At 39.9% G+C, this 23,889-nt stretch overlaps 1 protein-coding gene across 1 annotated transcript in view; it reads left to right on the top strand.

The window, feature by feature from the left end:
• ryr3 (ryanodine receptor 3) overlaps positions 1–23,889 on the top strand; it is a gene marked incomplete at its 5' end in the record, with an annotated part of 127,253 nt that overhangs the window by 100,257 nt on the left and 3,107 nt on the right. Inside the window, 30 exons of the mRNA XM_080048252.1 lie at positions 529–696; positions 1,939–1,998; positions 2,081–2,215; positions 5,142–5,254; positions 6,429–6,525; positions 7,600–7,712; positions 8,100–8,151; positions 8,250–8,309; positions 8,431–8,530; positions 9,314–9,393; positions 9,573–9,649; positions 9,740–9,813; positions 11,911–12,009; positions 12,152–12,240; positions 12,341–12,469; positions 12,578–12,682; positions 13,239–13,320; positions 13,834–15,119; positions 15,468–15,520; positions 15,591–15,753; positions 15,905–15,991; positions 18,327–18,527; positions 18,653–18,783; positions 19,696–19,738; positions 19,937–20,064; positions 20,821–20,881; positions 21,459–21,605; positions 22,462–22,596; positions 23,050–23,206; positions 23,615–23,679. Of these exons, the coding sequence (XP_079904378.1) occupies positions 529–696; positions 1,939–1,998; positions 2,081–2,215; positions 5,142–5,254; positions 6,429–6,525; positions 7,600–7,712; positions 8,100–8,151; positions 8,250–8,309; positions 8,431–8,530; positions 9,314–9,393; positions 9,573–9,649; positions 9,740–9,813; positions 11,911–12,009; positions 12,152–12,240; positions 12,341–12,469; positions 12,578–12,682; positions 13,239–13,320; positions 13,834–15,119; positions 15,468–15,520; positions 15,591–15,753; positions 15,905–15,991; positions 18,327–18,527; positions 18,653–18,783; positions 19,696–19,738; positions 19,937–20,064; positions 20,821–20,881; positions 21,459–21,605; positions 22,462–22,596; positions 23,050–23,206; positions 23,615–23,679 (4,290 nt within the window). The remainder of the gene's footprint in view (positions 1–528; positions 697–1,938; positions 1,999–2,080; positions 2,216–5,141; positions 5,255–6,428; positions 6,526–7,599; positions 7,713–8,099; positions 8,152–8,249; positions 8,310–8,430; positions 8,531–9,313; positions 9,394–9,572; positions 9,650–9,739; positions 9,814–11,910; positions 12,010–12,151; positions 12,241–12,340; positions 12,470–12,577; positions 12,683–13,238; positions 13,321–13,833; positions 15,120–15,467; positions 15,521–15,590; positions 15,754–15,904; positions 15,992–18,326; positions 18,528–18,652; positions 18,784–19,695; positions 19,739–19,936; positions 20,065–20,820; positions 20,882–21,458; positions 21,606–22,461; positions 22,597–23,049; positions 23,207–23,614; positions 23,680–23,889) is intronic.

Here is a 23,889-nt window from a genome sequence, read left to right as displayed (position 1 = left end):
ATCGTAGTTCTTTCTCTATATTTAATTTGGACTTTTATCTCACTGCTCTACTGCTTTCCCCTTCACCATGTCAGCCCTTCAGAATGGTACGGCTTAGACACTTTATACTGACGGGATCCTCAAGTTCTCCAGCTCTAGAGACTGTTTTTCACATTATTTGCTTCTTAAAGTCCCTATAAGCTCTTATCCTGTGTTTTTGATGGATTCCCTGACTAACTGAATATGTAGATGAGATATTATACAAATCACTTGTGTGATTTCAAACATCTTAAATTCATGTCCGCACAGAGGGTGTACAACATTTGACTTTTTCATGTGAGGATTTGTAGATGTAAAGTCAGGTCATATATCTGGATGCTGCCCTCTTGAGTGTTGGTTGTTTTTTTGTTTCGGCAGAGCCGGACATTTTTTTTTGAATGAGGCAAAACATGTGTCTTACGATTGCATTACAAGGAGTTTACAGCTTTAGAGTTCCTTACAACTCTTGATGTGTATTATGTAGTTAACTTGTCTCCTTTCTCTCTGTAGGCAGGGGGGGACCAGGAGAGGAAACGCGTGCGACGACGGGGCGAGTACTACTCAGTCCAAACCTCTCTGATCGTAGCTGCCCTGAAGAAGCTGCTGCCCATCGGCCTCAACATGTGCACCCCAGGAGACCAAATACTCATCTCCCTGGCCAAGACACGCTACACTCTGGTAAGCTGATGACAAAGAAGAAAAGATAATATGACCTCTTAAACAATAACTAAATACTGATCGTTAAAGTGACTACGAGGCACTTTCTGTTTTTGTAGATTATAGCACCCCCCTTTGGACAGAAGTGGTAGTGGTTTTATGACGGTAATGTACTGTATTAATATATGACTATGTAAGTTTTAGAAACACAGGCTTTTTTCTGGTCTACCTTCTGTAAGTGTTAAGTCTGAGTTGGTAGGGATTGAGACCCATACAAAGGCCTTTATAATAGCTATATGAAAATAGCATTGTTTTCGCTGATTGACTCGTTTGCTGTTACAGGTCATTTTTGTTCATCAGAGAAAACATTTGACAGTTTCATAAATATTTAAAAGTTCCTCGTAGTCACTTTCATGATCACACTTTTGTGTCCTCTTTGTACTGTGTATGTAATCTTTCTATTAACACACTGCTCTCATATTCAGCCTTATCTCAAGTTAATGAAGGTCTGAATGAAAATCTGATTCACTGATAAATATAATATATCTACATGGGGTAAGCCTTCAGTGATAGTCCAGGTTTTTTCTTAGCAGCAGAATCAACAACTGAAACATTTTTGGCGCTTCTTGGCATTTTTCTGAGCTCCTGCGCCAGTGTCAGGGGGTGACACCAGTTTGTAAACGCTGTCATGATGAGATACAGTGAGTTTTATTGGAGCTGATAGGCTTAATCAACTTTGTGTCAACTCGGTTGGCGATGGCTTGGATGTAACCGACATTCATTCATATGAAAAAGTTACGCACTTTAGCTTTAAAGATACACTTCCAAATTCTTTAAGCCAGGGTGTTGTCTCTTGACCAGACCGATGCAACTGTGGCAGTACTTTAACTGACAGCACTGCCTTCAGTCTGTTTGGTTCTGATTCAACTACAGTTTAATCACTTTACAATATCATCTTTTTTTATGGCCACACTCCTTACAGACTGCTGTGGTTTATTTGTGTGAAATAGACTTAAATATAAATATATATTATATATTAATATAAATCAAAAGAGAGCATTGGCATCGGCCAACTAAAGAATCCTTCTTTTGAGCAGTAAACAAACGCTATTTATAGAATAACACATCTTTTTTTCAAATGTAGTACATTGTGAAGACTTTGTATCCACATAATGCACACTTACTGTTTAATTTCAATATAGTATACAATTCCTATATTCAATACTGCTTTGCTATTTTTCCTCTGAATCCCTTCCTTCGTAGAAAGACACAGATGATGAGGTGAAGGAGTACTTGCGTCAGAATCTACATCTCCAGGACAAGGTAATACAATTTTTTGGGGGGTTCAAATAAATTAAAGTGTTGCTGTTGTTTGTGTATTGATTTGATTGTTATTGTGTTGCAGTCGGATGACCCAGCGGTCCAGTGGCAGCTTAACCTTTACAAGGATGTATTGGTGAAGAGTGAGGAACCTGCAAACCCAGAACACACAGTGGACCGAGTGCAGAGCATATCTGCTGCGGTCTTCCACCTGGAGCTGGTAAAAACACAATTTTTTACTTACTTCCATACCCACATGTCAACAATACATAGGGTTCCCATGGTCATGAAATTCCTGGAAAAGTTATTAGGGGAGAGTGGCCTAAGTTGTGCAACTTTTCACTCAAAGTGACTTTAAAGTGAGGCCTTGACAGTAAAGTCTCCAACTCAAATATGTACATATATTTCAGGGTGTTGTGCATCCCTGGCAATAAAAACTTTGGATCTGGAATAAACTGTTGAAGAAATATAGCTTTCGGAAAAAAAGTTGTCTTGATGCACAACTTGCCCCCGGTGTGGTGTAAGTTGTGCGGTTGGAGAGAATACCATGGGGTGAATTGTGCCATTGATATATATCTCATAAACTGTAATGCAAGACAAATCCATTAGACAATCACTTATTTAAGGTGTATTTAAAGTAGAGGTGGGCATAGATTAATTTTTTTAATCTAGATTAATCTAGATTAATTTTGGAATTAATCTAGATTAATCTAGATTAAAATGTCTCATTTGAATTCATTCATAATATGTGTGTGCTCCTAAATAATGACCCAAAGTAAGTCTTTGAGAACGTGTTTCTCAAGCCAGGTGGCGCATCAGACCAGGGGCTCATCTCCTGTTTCCAACATGCATCACAAACTGCTTGAGGAAGCTGTTCTACTATGATAATTGGTGATGAAAATAAATAATGTTCAACAAGATGTTACTTAGTAACGCGTTACCGGCATCGGACCTCTTTTTTCAGTAAGTAATCTAACGCGTTACTATCTCCAAACCAGTAATCAGATTAAAGTTACTCATCAAAGTCACTGTGCGTTACTTTTTCTGTAATTTTCCTTAGTGAAACATTTTACATAACTGCACAAATGACTGCGATTGCGATTTTATGTAAATAAATGTGCACGCATGTGTCTCTAAACGCTCCAACTGCTCCAACCGCTCCTCTCGTCTTTTTGGTAGCGCCCCTCGTCTCTGTCATGCAGCGTGTGTGTGTGCGCCTGTGTCTGTGTCTGTGTGTGTGTGCAGCAGCATTACGGCCGAACTGTGGCGCAAAACAAAGTTTCCCCCCCGATGAAATATAGCGTCTGCTATGGGGATATTTAGGATTCGGGTACGGTGACGTTGACGTTGAAGAGATAGAAGTGTTTAAAACTTGGAAACTTATAGTCACGTGGCGACCGGTGGCCACACACACCCACCCTGCGTTCCAATACCCGATTGTGTCGTGGGCAAGTGATGGAGAGAGAGAGCGGCGGGTGTGTGAGAGAATAAAGGCTCCTCAAGTGTCAACAACGGCCCCCGGCTATTATTATCTCCCCTGAGCCGAACAGGAGGTGGAATAAGAGATTAACGGCGATATTTTTTTTTATCGCCGATAAGAGTCTTGCGTTAACGCAGCACGTTAACGCCGATAACGGCCCACCACTAATTTAAAGCAAATAAAGTAAATAGTTGACAAAGATTGAAGGACAATTTTCTTAAACAAGGCCTAGCAGATCTAATGGTTTTACCTGCAAAGCTCACAATGACAAAGTCACCATCATCATCTTTCTGGCTATCTGAACTCTCATCAGTGGTGTTGTTAAGTGGAATTGAGATGTCACTCTCTTCTGAGCTACTGTAGACAATCACTTTCTTTTGGTGACCAGCGTATACAGCCATGCCACTGGCACAACTGAATGCACTATGTACAGCACTTTGGACAGTGCAAACTGTCATAAATGTGCTTTTATAAATACATTTTACTTACTTACTTACTTACTTACTTACTTACTTACTTACTTACTTACTTATAACTCACCCAGGCCCTTTGGCACAAATCACCCCAATCCCAGAAATTTGGATAATAAGCATGATGCAGCAATTTAGGGCTGACATCGTGCTAACTGTATAGACTCAAAATGTAGCATACCAAAGCACTAAAACATGTGTCAAATGTTTTCAAACTTGTCTATAATTGTTCAGACACAATAATCAAAAAACCTTGATCATGGAAATTTTACTTTGAATGGCAAAACACAGTTTTTTTAGCTTAAATGTGCTTATATTTTATTCCTTGTGTCTCCCTTCTTTACGGGATGAGTCAAATGGATGGCTCTTATAATGTGGTCACATTTCCAATTTCTTCCACGGTTTTCTAGAAACAAGGGGTGGAACAACTTCCAAAATGCACAACTTAGGCCACTCTCCCCTACATTAAAAAAAAAATTCTAGTCCTGGTAATGCTTTGGAAGTTACTGCATGGTTTGGAAAAGTTTTGAATTTAGACTAATTTTTGCAGCATGTTGGCAAACAGTGAATAAAGTTTACAAACAGTTTGCTTATCTAATAGAATGCCTGGAAAGTCTGTGTTTAATAGTTTATGGTTTAGAACAACAACTATATAACACATGGCTGAAGAGAAACACAGCATTATTGAGCCATATGGTTGCGAAACGGGCCTAAATAAGGTTATGGAAATTGGGCACATTTCCATAAAAAGTTTTGAAAATGAATTGGTAAAAATTTGTGGGAACCCTATACATCCCAGGACATACTATGTGCAAAGCCATTTGTAAATATAGGAGTGGCCTGTACTAAGTGACACAGAGCAGAACCTTCAGGTGGTTAAACACAAAGTTGTTGAAGAAAGATGACATTGACCCACTTGTTTATTTACCCTGGGTTCTGGTATAATGCAATGGACATTGTTCATTTGTTTTGACATTGTATGAACTTGAAAAAGATATTAATAAAAGTAACCAACAGATTAATTGAAAATTAACTTATCATTTAGTTACAGCAATTCTACAGGAACAAGCTGATACTTTGACGTATATATCACAATCTACATTACTTTTATCCAGAGAGTAAACACTACCCACCATCTTAAATGTAAACTGTTCCCCACTTTGCCTTTCACCTTTGTCCTGTTACCTGTCTGTCAGGTGGAGCAGCCCCTCAGGAACAAGAAGTGTGTGTGGCACAAGCTGCTGTCCAAACAGCGTAAACGAGCTGTGGTGGCTTGTTTCCGCATGGCTCCACTGTACAATCTGCCCAGGTGAGTCTCTTTCACAGCTTGTCACACAGATTAACTGATTTAACAACGATGTCAATAATCAAATATTGACATAAACCTATAGAAAAAAAAGCTTTGTCTCAGTCTAACATAACAAGCAATCATCAAATAGTCGTGGAAGGGGGTGGGTCATTGTTTTTATTAATTATGTGCCCATCTAAACCCCTCTCTACCTCCCTAATGACAATTTCTCCTCTGTGTTGTTTTCTTGCATAACACAACCTCATCCTCCCCTCAGATACAAAAATAATAATTACTTCCTGAATGGCTATCGGGAGGTTTGGCTGGAAAGGGCTTTCAAAGCCTCCAGCTTTGACCGCCTGTTCTCCCTGCTGACGGTAAAGTGAAACTACAGGGGCGAATGCTTCATCTGTTTCAACCCCACTCCCTTCATCCACCAGGCTGTGGACTGATCGCTGCCTAGCAACCAATTTGTTCCTGCACTGTTGATTCTGATTGGTCAGCTAGAAATGAGCCCAAGAATTGACTGAAAACAAACTTATTTGGAAAAAAAAGTGGAAAACACGCACACTGCGAACTGCAGGCCTTTGTCTCATTTCAGGTGAATCCTGAAGGGATGAATGAAGAAAAGCAAGAAGAAAGAAGTTTTATTAATACAATTTTGACTTTTATTAGTTAGTATGATTGATTAGTTAGTAATAATCGTTATAAAACGTGGTTTTATGTTATTTTCCTTCACCTTTTTATGACTTAAATCTTTGTTTTTCATTTGACATTTTGCCAAAGGTTGTGCAGTTTTACAACACGTTGATCGATTCCACCTTAAGTATAATATGTCATGTTAATCTAAAAACTGCAAGAGAATAAGTCATTGTAGTTGATCCACCAATTTGTTGGAAAACTGCACATCTCCCCTAAAGTGTGCATGCTCCTCCTAATGAATTTTACAATCCCAGAAGCAACAGCAGTTATTTTAACAGACCAAAAAGTGACCAGTCAGAAGTGCCAGTGGGTCCCACATTGACCAATCACCACCACCCTTGCCTGAAATGCACTCCCTGTAACCCCCCTTCCTTCCCCCCCACTACATCTCTCCCTCCTGTCTCCTCCAAAACACTCACCAGAAACCCGCCCTAATGCCACTCTACCTCCCTCCCTCCCCCTTCCATTCCTCCCACCTCCCCCCTTCCCCTAGGCATCGCGCTATCAACTTCTTCATCCCGGCCTATCAGAGACTTTGGATAGAGGCAGAGGAGTACTCCTTTGAGGAGAAGCTAGTGCAGGATCTGGCAGTAAGTACTGGGCCCTTGCCCCGCGTGCCCTGCGTTGGCACCCCTCTGCCAGTCCTGTCTGCTGAATGCTTCTTTAGCTCCGCGCCCGTCGTCGTGGTCGAGCCCTGGGAGCGCGCCCGGGTGGGGACCTTCTCGCCCAAAGCGCCCAGGGGCGGTCCTCGCTCTAGGCGCGGCAAAGCCTCCAAACAGAGATCCGTCAGGGGTCAGAGACTGCATGATCAACTCAGGAGACACAGGGCCAGCGCTCGCAGCTCTAGAAAAGCGGGCTTTGCCTTTCTGACGGCAGCGGTAAGGAGGGAGGGGCGTCTCTCTCTCCTCTCACTATAGGAGTCACACTAGCTGTTTGGCTGTCAGATCTGGATCCAACCCCATCCGTTGTCTTATTCTCGCTGTACTTCTTCTGTAAGTCTGTACTGTGAGTGTGAAGGTGACGTTATTAAAGTTACGTTCTGTGGGCCGTGACGTCAGTGGCATGCTCGCGAGTCGTAGTCCTGTGACGCTCACATTTCATGTTAGATCTCTGTATATGTATCTCTGCAGCTAATTTATCAAGACACTGAAGCTGTGCCATTAAACAAGACTAAAATACAACTTTAGATTAAGTTGCTCCAAAATCAGATTATTCACTGTTCTTGTTGGGGGAAGATTATTGAGATCAGTTAAGACTCTTCTAGGAGGTATTTGTTGTACACAAAGCCTTTCTCAGGCTCCTGTACTGTCAGGTCCATCCATCATGTTCAGAGTCATATCACTAAATGGCTTACCGCTTGCATCTGTTTGCTGTAGCATGCATGTATTTTTAAAAAAAACACTGTTCATCATCCACTCTTAACTTCCTTGCACCGTCCTTTCCACGGATCACCAGGGACGGGCCATCTGCATGCCAATGCTAGTTGAATGTTACTGAGTGATTTCAGTGTTTTTGACAAATATGTATGCTCAAGTGTTGTTGTTTTTTTTTAAGATAAAGGGTAGAAAAGTTGATGTATTGAAGCCGTGGTGGATTGATTACTATATTTATGATCAGATGAAATTTGGGTAGAGCTAACTGTTTGCACCTGTGGACTCCTGCAGAAAACCCCCATGAAAATTGTGGAGGAGGAAGAGGAGGAGGTGGCTGATATCCAGCCAGACCCTCTCCACCAACTTATTCTCCACTTCAGCCACAATGCGCTGACAGAAAGAAGGTATATTTTCATATTTCTGGGTTTCATAGTGAGGAGTTAGAAGTTAGATGTTTATTGGTTTATGTCGATCTTCATGTATCACTTTTATCTGTTATTATTGATGTACATGGATATAGCCCTAAGTCAGTGTTGAGTCTTGTTGTGTAGAAAACTCAAATAAAAGTTTACTTTTTTTTTTACTCCTTTTATCTTTTATAAAGATGTCTATATACGATTGTTAAGTAGTGATTTATTCAATGACGATATAGTATTTTGAATATATTTCACAAGTAGAATAACAAGCATGTAGTATAAAATATAGCTATACAATGTTGGGTTGATACTTTTTTGATACTTATGTTTTGTTCGTATATTGTAAAATTGCATTATGACTTAATTACTTTTCAGTCACTTGGAAGAAGACCCTTTGTATATTGCGTATGCAGACATGATGGCAAAGGTAGTGCCCTTTAAGTTATTTTAATGTATAAATAAAACTTGTTAAGACATATTTTTAACATGAAAATGAGGTTAGAATGTGGTTCTTTGCATCTTTAGAGCTGTGCAGAGGATGATGAGGAAGAAGAAGAGGAAGAAGGGAAAGAAAAAACGTTTGAGGTTTGCCACTAGCTTTCTCAGACTCCCTTTTACCTATGACTTGTGTAATGTTACCATTTGTTACAACTTTGTTTATCTGTTGGAACGGGTAGAATATAGTTGATGTTGTGTTGCCCCTCAGGAAAAGGAGATGGAGAAGCAGAAGATCCTGTATCAACAGATGAGGCTGCATGCCCGTGGGGCTGCTGAGATGGTGCTGCAAATGATCAGCGCCAGTAAAGGTAATGATAGGTTCAACAGTTTAAAGGGCAGTTTAAATGAAATTATTTGGTAACATTACTACTGTTTTAAGTGCTGCTTGGCCCACAACCACCTTTCAATTTTACAGACATTGTGCCATATCGCGATGTGCAATGACACAATAACTTTTAATACCTTAGCACTTCAGCACTTAATGTAATATTCCCCTTTTCTCCACCAAATTCTGATTTATCATGTGCAACATTTTTTATCGTTTGTCTGTTTTTTTTATTCTACCCTTTTTTATAAGTTTCTTATTGACTGATGTTATTGTGATGTCTTTAACTTGTTGATCAATATGCACTGCACCTGTTTCAAATAGATAAATACATTAAAATTTAAACATGGAAGTTCGTTTTTGGCCACAGGTACAAAAAAACTGACTTTTCATTATTTTAATAATCAGTTCATTTGTAAATAATTTTCTAATTTGATGGCTTAAATGTATCAGAATTCCCTCTTACTGGGAATAATGTTACTGGGAATAATGTGGCGAATATTTGCTTTAAACAACTACCTCCTAATGAGTTTTAACTTAATAGGTTGTTTCAATGTTTACAAGAAAAAACTGGGAGAAACATCTAACACATAACCTTTCGACTGTCAATGAATTTATATACTTGATGTTTTGCTGCTCACATTAACCTTGAGCCTTGCAGAATGCTTTTTTGTAGGGCCCTCTGACCTACTGCAAGGATGTAGTCTTTATAATCAGTCCAGCACCTTTGTCCTTCTCTAATCTTGCGTCGTTCCTTTTCCATCAGGTCGTCTGGGCCCCATGGTGACCTGCACCCTCAAACTGGGAATCTCCATTCTGAATGGAGGCAACGTGCAAGTTCAGCAGGTCAGATTATCCGGTTATAATACTCGACTAGATTCTTTTGTGTCCTATTAACTGTATCATTCTTATTTTTCTGTCCATCCGTCAACACACGTCCACCCAGTACATTCAGAGACAACACTTCCGAAGCATTTGGTTTTGACCTTAAGATGTTTAATGCCTTTATTTCACTCTAATCCCAGAAAATGCTTGATTACCTGAAAGATAAAAAAGATGCTGGATTTTTCAAGAGTCTCTCAGGACTCATGCAGTCTTGCAGGTACTGATATGTTATCCATACTACAAAGAGAAACTTTTATGAAGACATCAAGTGCTTGTGTATTTTACTTTTGAGTTGCTTTCCCTTTAGTGTCCTGGATTTGAATGCATTTGAGAGGCAGAACAAAGCAGAAGGACTTGGCATGGTGACAGAGGAAGGTTCCAGTAAGTGAAGAGATGTCTTATAAGATGCTGCTGGTTAATATTATTCATGTTTTCCTTCCTTAATCCTCAAAGCATCAAATTTTTTTGAAGTTCAGTAGAACCATGCTGTTAAGGCACTTCCCGTTAGTCTTGGTTACCAAACGACAAAAGATCCCTCTTTTTTTAATGAGCTAATGCTGAACCATGACAACTGTACATCCCCCAGTGTCCACTCAAAGCTATTAATAAATGCTAGTTCCTAATTAATAGTCTCTGTCTGTCCCTGTAGATTTAACAAACCAAAACTGCATTGCTATCAATGTGAATTTTGATTTTTGTATTATTAATACAAATAGTCTGCTGCTTGTGCTACAGTCTTGGAGTCACTGAAGTCGTCAGTGTGATGTCTTTAACGTCGGCTTTTTGGACTGTGTAATATGTAGCATGAGATTTAGTACATTTCGCTTTTTTTTTTTTTTTAGCACTTTCTGTTAAAGGTGGTGTCAGCGATTCTGTGAAAATCTCTCTTAACAATCAAGCTACCTGTCTCCATGCTGTGTATGTGCTGATCCAGTGTTAATACACTGCCTAGGCTCTGTAAACAGGCATGTATGTAGCTATGGCGGGCCCCTTTGATTACATACCAGTTTACAGAGCCTAGGATGTGTATTGATTTTTTTTTAAGGCACAAGTACAAGGAGCGTATTGTGATGAGATTTTCACCGATTTTTACAAAAAGTGATTTTGACAACAAGCGTTCTCCATAATCACTGACTTAATCTTTAACCTTTGTGATGATATTATAGCTATTATATTAGGTTTGAATCATGTCACCTATTTTTAAGAGCAGTGGTCTGTGAGTGGCTGCTAACAGTACAAAACTATTCTTAGAGGCATGGTCCAGCATTAAAAGAACTCTTTAACTTTCAACATAAACAACTCCTCACTTTCGCTTTTTCACATCAAACTGTGTCCGCCTCTTCACCATTCAGTCCTCTGCTAAACATTTCCACTGAGTTCTGTGTTTAACAATTCACCGTTTCTACTCCTGTCTCCGTTACTGGTATAAACATTTGACTGAATTCTTCTTTGGTACTCATCCAGTTAGGTGCAACACAACACCACCCAGGCTTATGATTTTTCCTCCGTCTAAAAATATTATTTTTTTAACAGCATGACCTGTTTTTTTCACTCGTAGCCAATATATGCATATCTCTTCGTATTATAACTCAATGTCCTCTCTTTTTGCCTATGTCTTGGTGTATTGTTTGTCTCCTTCCTTTCATTTAAAAAAAAAAAACATCGATGGCAGTCCACTCTCAGCAGGGTAAATAGCAAATTTAGATCGTCCTGATATGGCTATGCTTCCACCCTGAATGACTCCTCCATAGCTGTGGTCCCTACTCCCTGCTTTAGTTGGTACCCAGCCTCTCCCTCCCTCCAGATGTCCTATAGGGACACACTGTGCATGCCGACTGTTAGTGTACACAGAAAGTGGATCTTCTTTAGAATCCATTGCCTGTCCATTTGTGTGTTATGTGTTCCCATTCCCTTCATGTTAACGTACACTAATGCTATCCAATTACTGATGCTCAAATCTGTCGTTCAAAGGCTATCAGTGCCACCTCCCAAGGATTTGACAGAAGGTTTGTGGAACCATTCCACAGCCTAAGCACAGCTTTGTCTTGCTTTGGACTTGGGGCCTATTTCACAAAGCTGGTTTCCATACAGTTGTTTAACTTTCACATGGTTTTATCTGCTCAGAGAAACATATTTCTGCTCATTTTGTTTAGCTCTGTTGACTGGATTGTTAGTTGTTTTTTTCTGAAATAAAACCCTTCATCAGGCCAAATGACCTGCATGTGAAAGTTATCAGGCTTCCTCCAGCTTATGGAAATGTCCTAGTGTTTCTGAGAGCATTTTTATAAAACGCACTTTGGATTCAGTTTTAAACTTGCAATCTAAATGCCCTGGACTTCAAAAATGTTTTGAACATGAAACCTGTCCTGCTTGCCTCATGAATTGCTTCTGAGGGCAGTTTCACATGTTATCAAACCTCCTTATCTTGAGTAAATACATACTTAAATGACTCTATTTGGGCTAACAGTTGTTACCAATAAATCATTGTCTTCCAAGGTGCCAAGGTGCTACAGAATGATGACTTTACTAAAGACCTATTCCGGTTTTTGCAACTTCTGTGTGAGGGGCACAACGGAGGTGAGGACGTACTTATGTGCATTTTCATCACACACCTGAACATTGTTTTGTTTGTGCGCTACAACTCCATGAGGGCACAGTGATGATAAGAGGAGGAAAAAAAGGAGGATTATAAGGAAGAGAACATATTTCTTTCTGTCAGATTTCCAGAACTTCCTGAGAACCCAAACAGGAAACACAACCACAGTCAACATTATTATCAGCACTGTGGACTATCTGCTCCGTCTTCAGGTGTGTAAAGCACACGTACAAATCAACAAATTGACACACACCTTGTTGCCATACCTGTGTCGCCAACATATTCATTTACTAATGTCATCCCGCTTTTCAGGAATCTATCAGTGACTTCTATTGGTACTACTCTGGCAAAGATGTCATTGATGAGACTGGAAAAGTCAACTTCTCCAAAGCGTTAGATGTTGCCAAGCAGATATTCAACTCACTGACTGAGTATATTCAGGTAAGAAGGTGATCCATAGTCAACTCTTAAATACCCAATTATACACTCATATTACTTTCATCTGTTTATTCACAATATGTTTTTCCCCCCATATTCTCTTTTCTAAAGGGTCCTTGTATTGGGAACCAGCAGAGTTTAGCTCACAGCAGACTGTGGGATGCAGTTGTGGGCTTCTTTCATGTATTTGCCAACATGCAAATGAAGCTGTCTCAGGTACATTATACCTTGTTTTTCTTCCTCTCAGGAAGCATCTGTTGCTAAATACTTAAAAGAAGCACAGTTTGAAATGGTTACAACTAAATTATTTGATGAACATAATTAACTTAGTAGACATTACAATTAATTACGACTGAAATGATACATTATGGTGCCTTATTGTAGGGGTTCTCGTCCTTTTTTGACTTGTGGTGCCTTGACACAGTTTGTAGTCTTAGTGTGGACACAAGCTATTATCATATCAAATAAGATAGAGGATAGAAAAGAAAGTATTGTTTTGCCTTATTCCTTTAGTTATCCCCTAAATATATGTATCAGTTGGTGCATAGACAAGTCTGGTCCCACAAGTTGGGATCCACGGAGGTAAAGGATATAAGATTATGACACATACAGTACAACTAGAGTGGGCTGATCATTTGATTAATTTTACAAACTTTAATTTCAGCCTCTATTTAATGATGATCTTTTAGTTGAGCTATTGCAACACATTTAGACTTAAAAGCCTTGTGTTTGGAGAAAAATATCTAATAAAAAAAGAGTTATCTCCTTGTAGGACGCAAGTCAGATTGAGCTGCTGAAGGAGCTGATGGATTTACAGAAGGACATGGTGGTTATGTTGCTCTCTCTGCTGGAGGGTAAGTTCAAGAAAAGACAACCTAAAAATCTGTTGTCAATACAAACATGACACAACACAGATCTACGTAGTACAGTCTGCATAAAGGTAAAGGTGGAGTATTCGATTCTGGAGAACGCTTGTTGTCAGCAACACTTTTTTGTCAAAATCAGTTAATATCTCCTCACAATCCGCTACCTGTACATGCTGTATGTGCACTGACAAAAATCCACTGTTAATTCACATCCTAGGCTCTGTAAACAGGCTTTCTGCTAGCAATGGTGGGCTTCCTTTGTTTACATATCCTTTTTTAATACCTTACCAGATTTCACTTCCACACAAACACAGTACAGAAAGGCAGCGGATCGTGAGGACATATTCACTTATTTTGACAACAATCATTCTCCAGCATCGCTGACTCCACCTTTAATTACAAGTCATGTAGTTAATATAAGTATAAGCACATTATAATGTATATATAATATAAGCATAGTGTTCGTGGGTATTAACTCTAATCCATGTGTTATATATCCAGGTAATGTGGTTAATGGAACAATTGGAAAGCAGATGGTTGACACACTGGTGGAGTCTTCTAACAATGTGGAGATGATTCTCAAGTTCTTCGACATGTTCCTCAAACTGAAGGACCTGACCAACTCTGAAAACTTCAGGGAGTATGACCCAGAGTACAAAGGCATCATTTCGAAGAAGGATTTCCAGAAGTCGATGGAGAGCCAGATGCAGTACAGCCAGGGCGAGATCGAATTCCTGCTCTCGTGTACAGAGTCCGACGAAAACGACATGTTCAATTACTTGGATTTCGTGGAGCGATTCCATGAGCCGGCCAAAGATATCGGCTTCAACGTGGCGGTGCTGCTGACCAACCTGTCTGAGCACATGCCTCACGACTCCAGACTGGCCACCTTCTTGGACCTGGCAGAGAGCGTGCTCAGCTACTTTGAGCCTTACCTGGGTCGCATTGAGATCATGGGCAGCGCCAAGCGGATCGAGAGGATCTACTTTGAGATCAGCGAGTCCAGTCGCGAGCAGTGGGAGAAGCCGCAGGTCAAGGAGTCCAAGCGCCAGTTCATCTTCGACGTAGTCAACGAGGGTGGCGAGAGCGAGAAGATGGAGATGTTTGTGAACTTCTGCGAGGACACCATCTTTGAGATGCAGCTGGCCTCGCAGATCTCCGAGCCCGACGAGGTGGAACAGCCTGAGGAGGAGGAAGAGGAGGACGGACACAGTCTCCTGGACGAGCTGACTGAAGAGGAAGAGAGCGCCCTTGAGTCCGCCTCGGCCTTCACCACCGCATGTCGCGCGGTCAAGAACAAGATTGGCCACGTCCGCCAAACCTTCTCCGTCAGAAACGTACGCAAGCAGTACAAAAAAATCAAGAAGCTGAGCATCAAGGAGATCATCCTGGGCTTCTTCTCCTTCTTCTGGATGCTCTTCACAGGCTTCTTCAAGGGAATCTACGGCCTCATCTTTGGGTTCTTCCACGTCATTTGGTCCTCCATGTTTGGCGGCGGCCTGGTCGAGGGCGCCAAAAACATCAAGGTGACAGACATCCTTGGAAACATGCCCGACCCCACCCAGTTTGGTATCCACGGAGACGCGATCGAGGGAGAGAAAGTGGAGACCATAGAGTTATCGGGAAGCTTAGAAGCAGCCATGGCAACGACGGGCGAGTTAGCGGAGTCCGACATGATGATGGAGATGCTGGGGAATGTCAAAAAGGAAGGAGGGGGGAAACATGTGGAGCTGGGCCTGGGGGATACATCTGAGCTGAGTGCAGATACCACTACTGAGCAAAAGAAGGTTCGTAGTAAAAATTTTATATTTCTGCGATTCAGGATTCAGTGAATATCTCCTCACCATCAGGAATAGACTCTGGTTATAATACACAGCCTAGGCTCTGTGAACAGGCATGTTGCTAGCTACATTCGGGACTGTATATTTACACCAGATTTCTTTTCAGCGCACATACTGGTACTGGTGAGGAGATATTCACTGATTTTGATCAAATATGATTTTGACATCAAGTGTTTTCCAGAATTGCTGACTCCACCTTTAAACACTTTAATACACAGATATGTGCATTAAAGTATTTTATTTAACTATAACTTCCATTCAGACTCTCATAAAAACATATTACTCCTCCTGCAGAAAGCTGCTGCCAAGGCGGATGAAAAACCAGAGAATGAGCCGGAAAAAGCAGCGTAAGTAAAATTAAGTGAGAGGAAAATGAATTACCATCATTCAAAATAAAATGAACTGTTTTGAATACAGCGCAGAGAACCAGGAGAAGGAGGATAAGCCAAAGGAAGAGGAGACTAAGGAGCCAGTGGCTGAAGAAAAGCCAAAGACCAGATCGAGTCAGCCCAAAGACGCGTCGCCTTCCTTCATGTCCAAAATCTTTGTTCTTCTGGATGTCTATCTGACCAAGTTACTGGTGAGCCCTCACACTGAATATGCTCCTTTTTCATAATGTATTTTTTTCAATATGATTTGGTGCAACAATCATTTCTTGTTCTATTTTCTTTCTGAAATGTGGGTAGAGTATTACAAAGTCAGCAGTTGCTAATCAAACTTTTTCCTTGCAGAACTACCTTGCTCGTAACTTCTACAACCTGCGCTTCCTGGCTCTGTTTGTGTGTTTTGCAATCAACTTCATTCTTCTCTTCTACAAGGTAACTCAAGTCAGGCTTCCATCTAAATGTGGTGAAATGTGCACTGAATTCATCAGAAAACTGGTTACCAAAATATAAGAAGCTGGATGCAATGAGATGAACACATGGTGGCACTAATTTCACATAGGATTTCTTGATACACTAGCAGAAGAACAGGGTGCAACAAAGTAATGTAATACCATTTAACAAATCTAAAACACTCAAAAAACATGCAGAAAAATTTATGAAAATATGGCATTTAGGTCCATTTTATGTATTAAGTCTCTTATAATTTCTCATATATCTGATGTTTGCTACCATTTTTAGTCTCTTTAGAGGAACGGAGGCTTTCTTCTATTTCTCATTTCATCACATTTTGGTCTATGGATATAAAATGGCAAAGAGATCTTTTATGCAATCATGTTTGCTTTATGTTCACTTTTTTCTAATTTCTCGGCTCAAATTTAAAATATGTTTAAAAAAAATGGATGGAATGCAATTCAGGAGCAATTGCCAAAACCTGGTCCTTTCCCTTCAAGAATATAAAGTTGAGGGGCGCCTTTAGCTCAGTTGGTAAGGCGTCCCCCTCCCGGGCCGGGCCCAGCAGCAGACCCGGGTTCGATGCCCACCCGCGGTCGTTCTCTGCATGTCATTCCCCTCTCTGCCCCATTTCACCTCTGTCTCTTCACACTGTCAAATAAAGCATGAAAAATGCCCAAAAAATATCTTAAAAAAAAATAAAAAATAAATAATATCTTTGAAAAAGAAAATATATAATAGGGGAGAACGGGGTAATCTCAGCCACTTTTTACATTTGCTCCCCTCTAAGCAAGCTAAAATGATTTATCACTCAAATTTACACATTTCCCATTAATTCAGGATGTTTCCTAGAAATGGGCTTTAGCAGAATTTTTTCAAGACAAAGGGCAGTGAAAATATGATTGTTTTAAAAAAAGTTGTCATGTGGCTCACTTTACCCCAGCTGTGGGGTAAACTGAACCAGACCAGGAAAATCAAGGGGGTAAAGTGAACCAGCTGGGGGTAAACCACTTTCCACTCTGAAACTACCATAACAACACATATTGTAACAGTTATAATCCTGAAAGCTAGCCACACATTCTAGAACTAATGTCGGACTAGTAAAATAATGATGGGGTTTGGTCAAAGCTAATTTTCTAAACACTTGAAAGTAACTCTGAACAAAATCAAATACAACATATTATAATTCAAAAGGTTTTAATAAGATTCAAATGAAAGATAGAACCAGTTAGATTAGAACACAGTCTGGGGGTCAGAACACAGGACCCTTAGAGCCAGCTTGTGTCTGGGGGTTAATACATAGGAAAATCAGAACCAGCGAGAACAGCCTGGGACTCAGAACACAGGAGAAGACCCAACTGGATTATAACATCAGCCTGTCATACTCTAGGCCTACTCTACATTCCAGCCCTGAAGGTTACAGGGAAAGATGAGAAAGTGCTCTTTCCGTGTGGTTGCCCCAGGTCGTCTTCCTGGTGTATTTCCTTGGCATGATGGCTTTTCTACAATGTGTATGACATTAAAATAAAACATATGTCATATAATATTACATTAAAATATGTTTAAGACTAAACTTAACTTGTGCCTCATGGTGGGGGAAAGTGAGACAGTGGCTCACTTTCCCCCACAGCATTTGGCTCACTTTCCCCCACCACCACAATTTGAGAAAAAACTACCTCTCTTAGCATTTCAGGCTAATCTTCAGTTATCAGCATCACATGGTTTCATATGTTGGTAGTTCATCAACACGTATGATAGAAGTTTTTCTACGTGAATACATTTGCTTTGGCACAACAGTTGATTAAGTTGACAGCAAGAAAATTTACTTTTACATGCAAAATACCTATTTTGGTGAAAAAAACATGCTTACCACAGCACCATGAGGTCCTCTCTTTCAGGGCCATGGGGAAATGAGAGGGGCTTGAAAACATATATCTCACATGACCAAAACATTTTTCCGTTGCCTAGATACAGGGGGTGGCTCACATTACCCGATGCCTCAGATTCCCCCGTTCTCCCCTATAAACTTTCATTCAATAAAATAAGCAAAACTCACTCGTTTTATAACACAAGCAGCTGTAAAAGAAGTTACCTAATTTAATTACTGTCTAAAATTGGCCAATGGTATTGAAGATAGTCACAAGACATTCAATAACAACTTTCTGACAATCCTCCTGCCATACAAACATGCATGCATTACTTCATCTGGAGCCAACATGATGTTTAATTCTGATTCTCATTCTGATGGACAAAAAAAAAACTCTACTCTAAATGACACGGTCATCATTGTATATTGAGAATTGTTTATTCTCTTTAGGTCACTGGTGAGGCTGAAGAAGAAGAAATACCCGATGAAAACGGCTGGGGAGACGATGAAGACGATGCGGACACACTCTTCGACATGGATGAGTTTGTCCTGCAGGAGAGCAGTGGCTACATGCTACCAGCCCTTCGCTTCCTGGCTGTATTCCACACGGTCATCTCCCTCGTTTGTCTGTTCGGTTATTACTGTCTGAAGGTAGGTACATTTATGAGACTATGACTAGTTATGAGTCTTCACTTGCCTGAGAATATTTTATTTGCAGATGGTACAATTATGTAGTAACAGTAAAACAGTTATAAATCTTAATAATTTGTTTCTAGGTTCCTTTGGTGGTGTTCAAGAGGGAGAAGGAGATTGCCAGGAAGCTTGAGTTTGACGGTCTGTATATCACGGAGCAGCCGTCCGACGAAGACATCAAGGGCCAATGGGATCGGCTGGTCATCAACACACCGTGAGTCAACGGCTGCGTTCACGCCTGATGGTCTCAACATTACTGTACAGTAGTCTCAAATCTTGATTGTGCTATTTATGAAAATTGATTATCAAAAGACTTGTCTTTATGGAGACAATTACATTTCATATGATTAAAGGTGGAGTCAGAGATTCTGGAGATTGCCTAAAATCAGTGAATATCTTCTCACGATCCGCAACCTTTCCATACTGTGTGTGTGCGCGGGGAAAAAATCCAGTATGAATACACAGCCTAGGTTCTGTAAACGGACATGTTGCTAACTACAGTGGGCCTCTTTGTTTACATACAATTTTACAAATCTTAGGCTTTACAAACACTGAATTTATTTCAGCACAGAAACAGTATCGACAGTTAGCAGATCATGAGGCGATATTGACTGATTTTTGAACCTTTGAAATATTTGTAGTCATTTTTTTAACTGTTTGGACAGCAAACAACCCCAGAACTACCGAACGCCTTCCTTCCAAAATAAGCATGTGCCTTGGGCAATTTATCCACATTTTACGACATTATACAAAATAAGAAATCATTCGATTAAAACATGAACTGCACAAGTCTTAACCAGGATACTCTCATTTTTAAAGTATCAAAAAACAATTTAAATTACATAGAAATCCTTTATGTTGTCCATTTATGTAAATAGAGAAGGATGGATTGAACATGAATGAAAATAGTCATTGCATGAAGAATAAGTGTCAACTGTAAAATGTGTAAACTATGAAAAACATTCTATTGACTTTCTCCTCACACACATATGTTGTATAATACAGTTTTAGATTTTGGAAGATAATTCTGTTAAAAGCTTTTTATAAAAAATGTATTTTATCTTACTTTTTGTTCTCAAACCTTTTCCACTGTTTAGCTAAGTCTCAATAATACTTTCCATCACAGGTCTTTCCCTAGCAACTACTGGGACAAGTTTATCAAGCGCAAGGTGAGTCTGGACTAGTGAATATAAAGATAAACAGACTAGATTTCTCTCCCACAGTTTTAAGTGACCTATCTGATCTCTGCTGTCCTCCGTGCGTGTGTGTGTGTGTGTGTGTGTGTGTGTGTGTGTGTGTGTGTGTGTGTGTGTGTGTGTGTGTGTGTGTGTGTGTGTGTGTGTGTGTGTGTGTGTGTGTGTGTGTAGGTGATCAACAAATATGGCGACCTGTATGGAGCTGAACGCATCGCTGAGCTCCTGGGCCTGGATAAGAGTGCTCTGGACTTTGACCCCACAGTGGAGACAGTAGAGAAGGAAGCGTCCCTGCTCTCCTGGTCAGACCTCAACCTGTGTTTCACTTTCATCTTTAAATGACAGATTTAACTCCATTCACTCCACTACTTTCATTATTAATTTTTACTTTACTTTGAGTGTATGAGGATGTGTTTTAAAACTCTAGTGCCCCTTAGGTGTTTTTGTTTGAAAACCAAGTGCCGACTTAAACATTTAAGATTTGAGCACTAAACCAACTACTCATGGACTTACTTGTATTGACTACTGCTTCGTTTCCACTGTGCGATGTGGTTTCGGTGATTAATTCAATGAAGAGGAAAAATGCAACACAATAAACAAAAAGCTGCCTGCCAACATCTTTTTCTAAACACAAGACTCTTCACTCATGCAGAGGTGACTTCACACAGCGGTGTATCTCTAACAAGGAAATGATTATGTCGACCAATCGACGGAGTGTGTAGCTTCCCCATTTTGGGACAGCTTGAGGGTCCCAAAAAAAGGTGCGGCTCGCATATTTTGGGATCCTTCCCAACTTTTGACCGTGGAAATAAAAGCATGCCGAGCCGCACAGCTCAGTGGAAACGAGGCATTATATACAGAAGTTACTTTTCTTTAAGGGGTCATTAAAAATTTTACTCAAATTACTTTTGAACTAAGCCCTGTGCCCATTCAGTATATTTATATAAAATTTGACTAAAGTTAACACCTTTTATTCCTTATACATACAAATATAGTTTATGTTTTTTGTATTCTTGCTGCCACTTCTCTTGATTAAACTTTTTTTTTCTTATCCACAGGCTGAGCTCCATTGACACAAAGTACCACATCTGGAAAATGGGAGTGGTTTTGACTGACAATGTAAGTTTATTTAATGTGTAAGCCCTCTGTATTCACATCACTGTGGGGGAATAAGGTGGGGAGGAAAAATAAGAAAGCTATATGTAATTTAAAGGTGGAGTCAGCGATTTTGGAGAACACTTTTTGTCAAAATACTTTTGTCAAAATCAGTGAATATAGATCCGCTACTTGTCCGAACTGTGTCTGCGCTGAGAAAATAATGGCACTTATAGACAGCCTAAGATCTTTGAACTGGTATGTAAACAATGTGGGCCCAACATAGCTAGCAAGATGCCCATTTCCAGAGCGTGAACTGTGTATTAACCCCAGATCTTTTTTTCATCGTGCATACATTTCGGACAGGTAGTTGATCGTGAGAAGATATTCACAGATTTTTGAAAAAAAATAGCTGACTCCACCTTCAAGTATGAGAAAAGATTTAGATTAAAACATTTAAATCTTAAATCTTCATATGTCACAACAGTGTGGGATACAACAGCATAACATGCTCAAAGACAAACATTTCTGCAATACATTACACAATGCAAAACATTTTTAAAATGTTCATTAAAACCATGTCTTTTTTCCCCCCTTGAAGAACTTCCTCTATCTGATCTGGTACACCATTGTGTCTATTTTCGGACACTTCAACAACTTCTTCTTTGCTCTCCATCTCCTGGACATCGCCATGGGCATCAAAACCCTTCGTACTATCCTGTCGTCTGTCACTCACAACGGCAAGCAGGTAGGCAGTGCAACCAGCAGAGGGAGCCAGTGTACAGACAAGATCAAACAATAATCACTCCATACTGTACAGAAGAACAGCTCATTCTTATCACTTCCATTTGTCCTTTTTTCTACGCTTCTAAACAGACGTATGCAGCCTTCAAACTGAATCAAATGTTAATGCGGTTTTAAGTTGTAGGATGAATATTGTGCTACTGTCCCTAGATAAACTGTTATTTTAGGGCCACAAACCCTCATTGATTAAGTGTTTTTTTAAATCTGCATCTTCTTGTGGTATGTGAAAGATAACAGAAAGAAAACTACTAGCATCATGATGTTTAAAAAAACAATAACTATCAAATCCCTATTTTATCTTCTTGAAAAAGGAAGACTAAGGCGAGTTTAGACCAGTGATTCCTTACCAAGAGAAGGCTTCTACCCAGTTTCGTAATGAATAGTGTTAATTTTCCCTATAAAACACGCAGTATGAGTATTCAATAGCAGGAACAAGTAAATTGTAGGTCATTGGAGGCGCCTGTTCTCTTATGGTGAATTTGATATCCTGATTCACTGAAGGTCTCCAAAGCCTTTATAAACCGATAAGAGCTTCATCTCTTGAGGCCCTTAAAAACATAATCGTTTTTATGCTCTATTTACCCATGACAAAAACTGACTTTGAGATTCTGATCCAGACATCTGACAAAAGCTTCAAAATAACCTTCAGAACTTACATCTAGAGAAGAAAAGGTGCAATCACTTGTACAGCTCAGCTAAGTGTCGGTGTGACTGTGAACAAAATAAAAAGTAAAATAAAATTATTCTATGCAAGTGTAATGTAAGTGGCATGCCTTAATGAATCCTCTCTTATCTTGCAGCTTGTGCTGACTGTGGGTCTGCTGGCCGTGGTGGTCTATCTCTACACCGTGGTGGCCTTTAACTTCTTCAGGAAGTTTTACAATAAGAGCGAGGACGAGGACGAGCCCGACATGAAGTGTGACGACATGATGACAGTACGTCTAAACTCCTCCCACATCTACCCATGTATTAACTGTTTGTGAACATTTAAAAAAATAAAATAAGTATTCATTCCTTGGCAAGAGCAAATATTTGTAGTTGAAATAAATTCTTAAGGCTTTTATTTTGATAGGTTCAGCTGCTGGCCTTCATCAGGGTGTGGAAATGATGTTTCATTTGCGAGCTTTGTGAACATTTTCAGTTGGGGAAAGCTGTTCATGACTAAAGTTTTGAAAATGAATCCTTTTCAAACTATTCACCAAAACACAGTTTTCAAAGTAGTGAATTTTTGAATGTATTAGACATTATCTTTTAGACTTAAACACACTTCTGTTTGAAATGAGGCGCAAAAATTAATTTCGGAATTTCATTTTCTATTCCTAACTACTACAGAATAACATGAAACACATGAAGTAACTTATTTCCCTCCCCCCCACCCCTCCCTACAGTGTTATTTGTTCCATATGTACGTGGGTGTGAGAGCCGGTGGTGGTATTGGAGACGAGTTGGAGGACCCAGCTGGAGACCCATACGAGCTATGGCGCATACTGTTTGACATCACCTTCTTCTTCTTCGTTATCGTCATCCTGCTGGCCATCATTCAGGGTAATTAACCTTTACTTTCTCTAGTCCCTTTTCTACATCCTCAAAGCTGCACTACTTCACTATGTAACAAGGAATTTGTGCTGTAATAATTGACTGCTCTGCCATGTCTAAATAATTAGCCGCATAGTTATCCGAAGCGCGTTTTTATTTTTGTCAATTGAAATACATTTACGTTATCATGGCACTTCCAGAGTGCCTGTGTGGTTATTGTGGACAAAATGCCTAATATAAGAAATATACTTTTTTTAAATTGAACATTACACAGTACAGCTCTTAGCATAAATACAACAGAAAATGAAATAGGAAATGGTTGTATTGGCCTGTACAGCAGCATTCTCATGTATTCATATCAGCTTGATAGATGTGTTATAGGATAAGTGATGCTCAGTATTGTGCGTCCGTCCCCAGGTTTGATCATTGATGCCTTTGGTGAGCTGAGAGACCAACAGGAGCAGGTCAAGGAGGACATGGAGGTGAGGAAACAACACAGCTACAAGTTCCTTTCTTTTAGTCAAACACTGATGCAAAGAGTGATCCTTAAGGGGGCTTTAACATTTTACCCGTTTGGTTAAAAACTCTGGTGCATTTGGGCTTGTGTGATTGAACCCACATGCAGACTCAACCTGAAAAAATTATTTTGGTTAACTTTTAGAAAGACTCTGGGGATCTTGAGTGGTAAATCA

This window comes from Ammodytes marinus (genome assembly GCF_949987685.1).
Source record: "Ammodytes marinus genome assembly, chromosome: 19".
In the NCBI taxonomy this organism is placed as follows: Eukaryota; Metazoa; Chordata; class Actinopteri; order Uranoscopiformes; family Ammodytidae; genus Ammodytes; species Ammodytes marinus.
The sequence above is the reverse complement of the archived record's forward strand: the minus strand, read 5'-3'. Positions and strand labels throughout refer to the sequence as shown.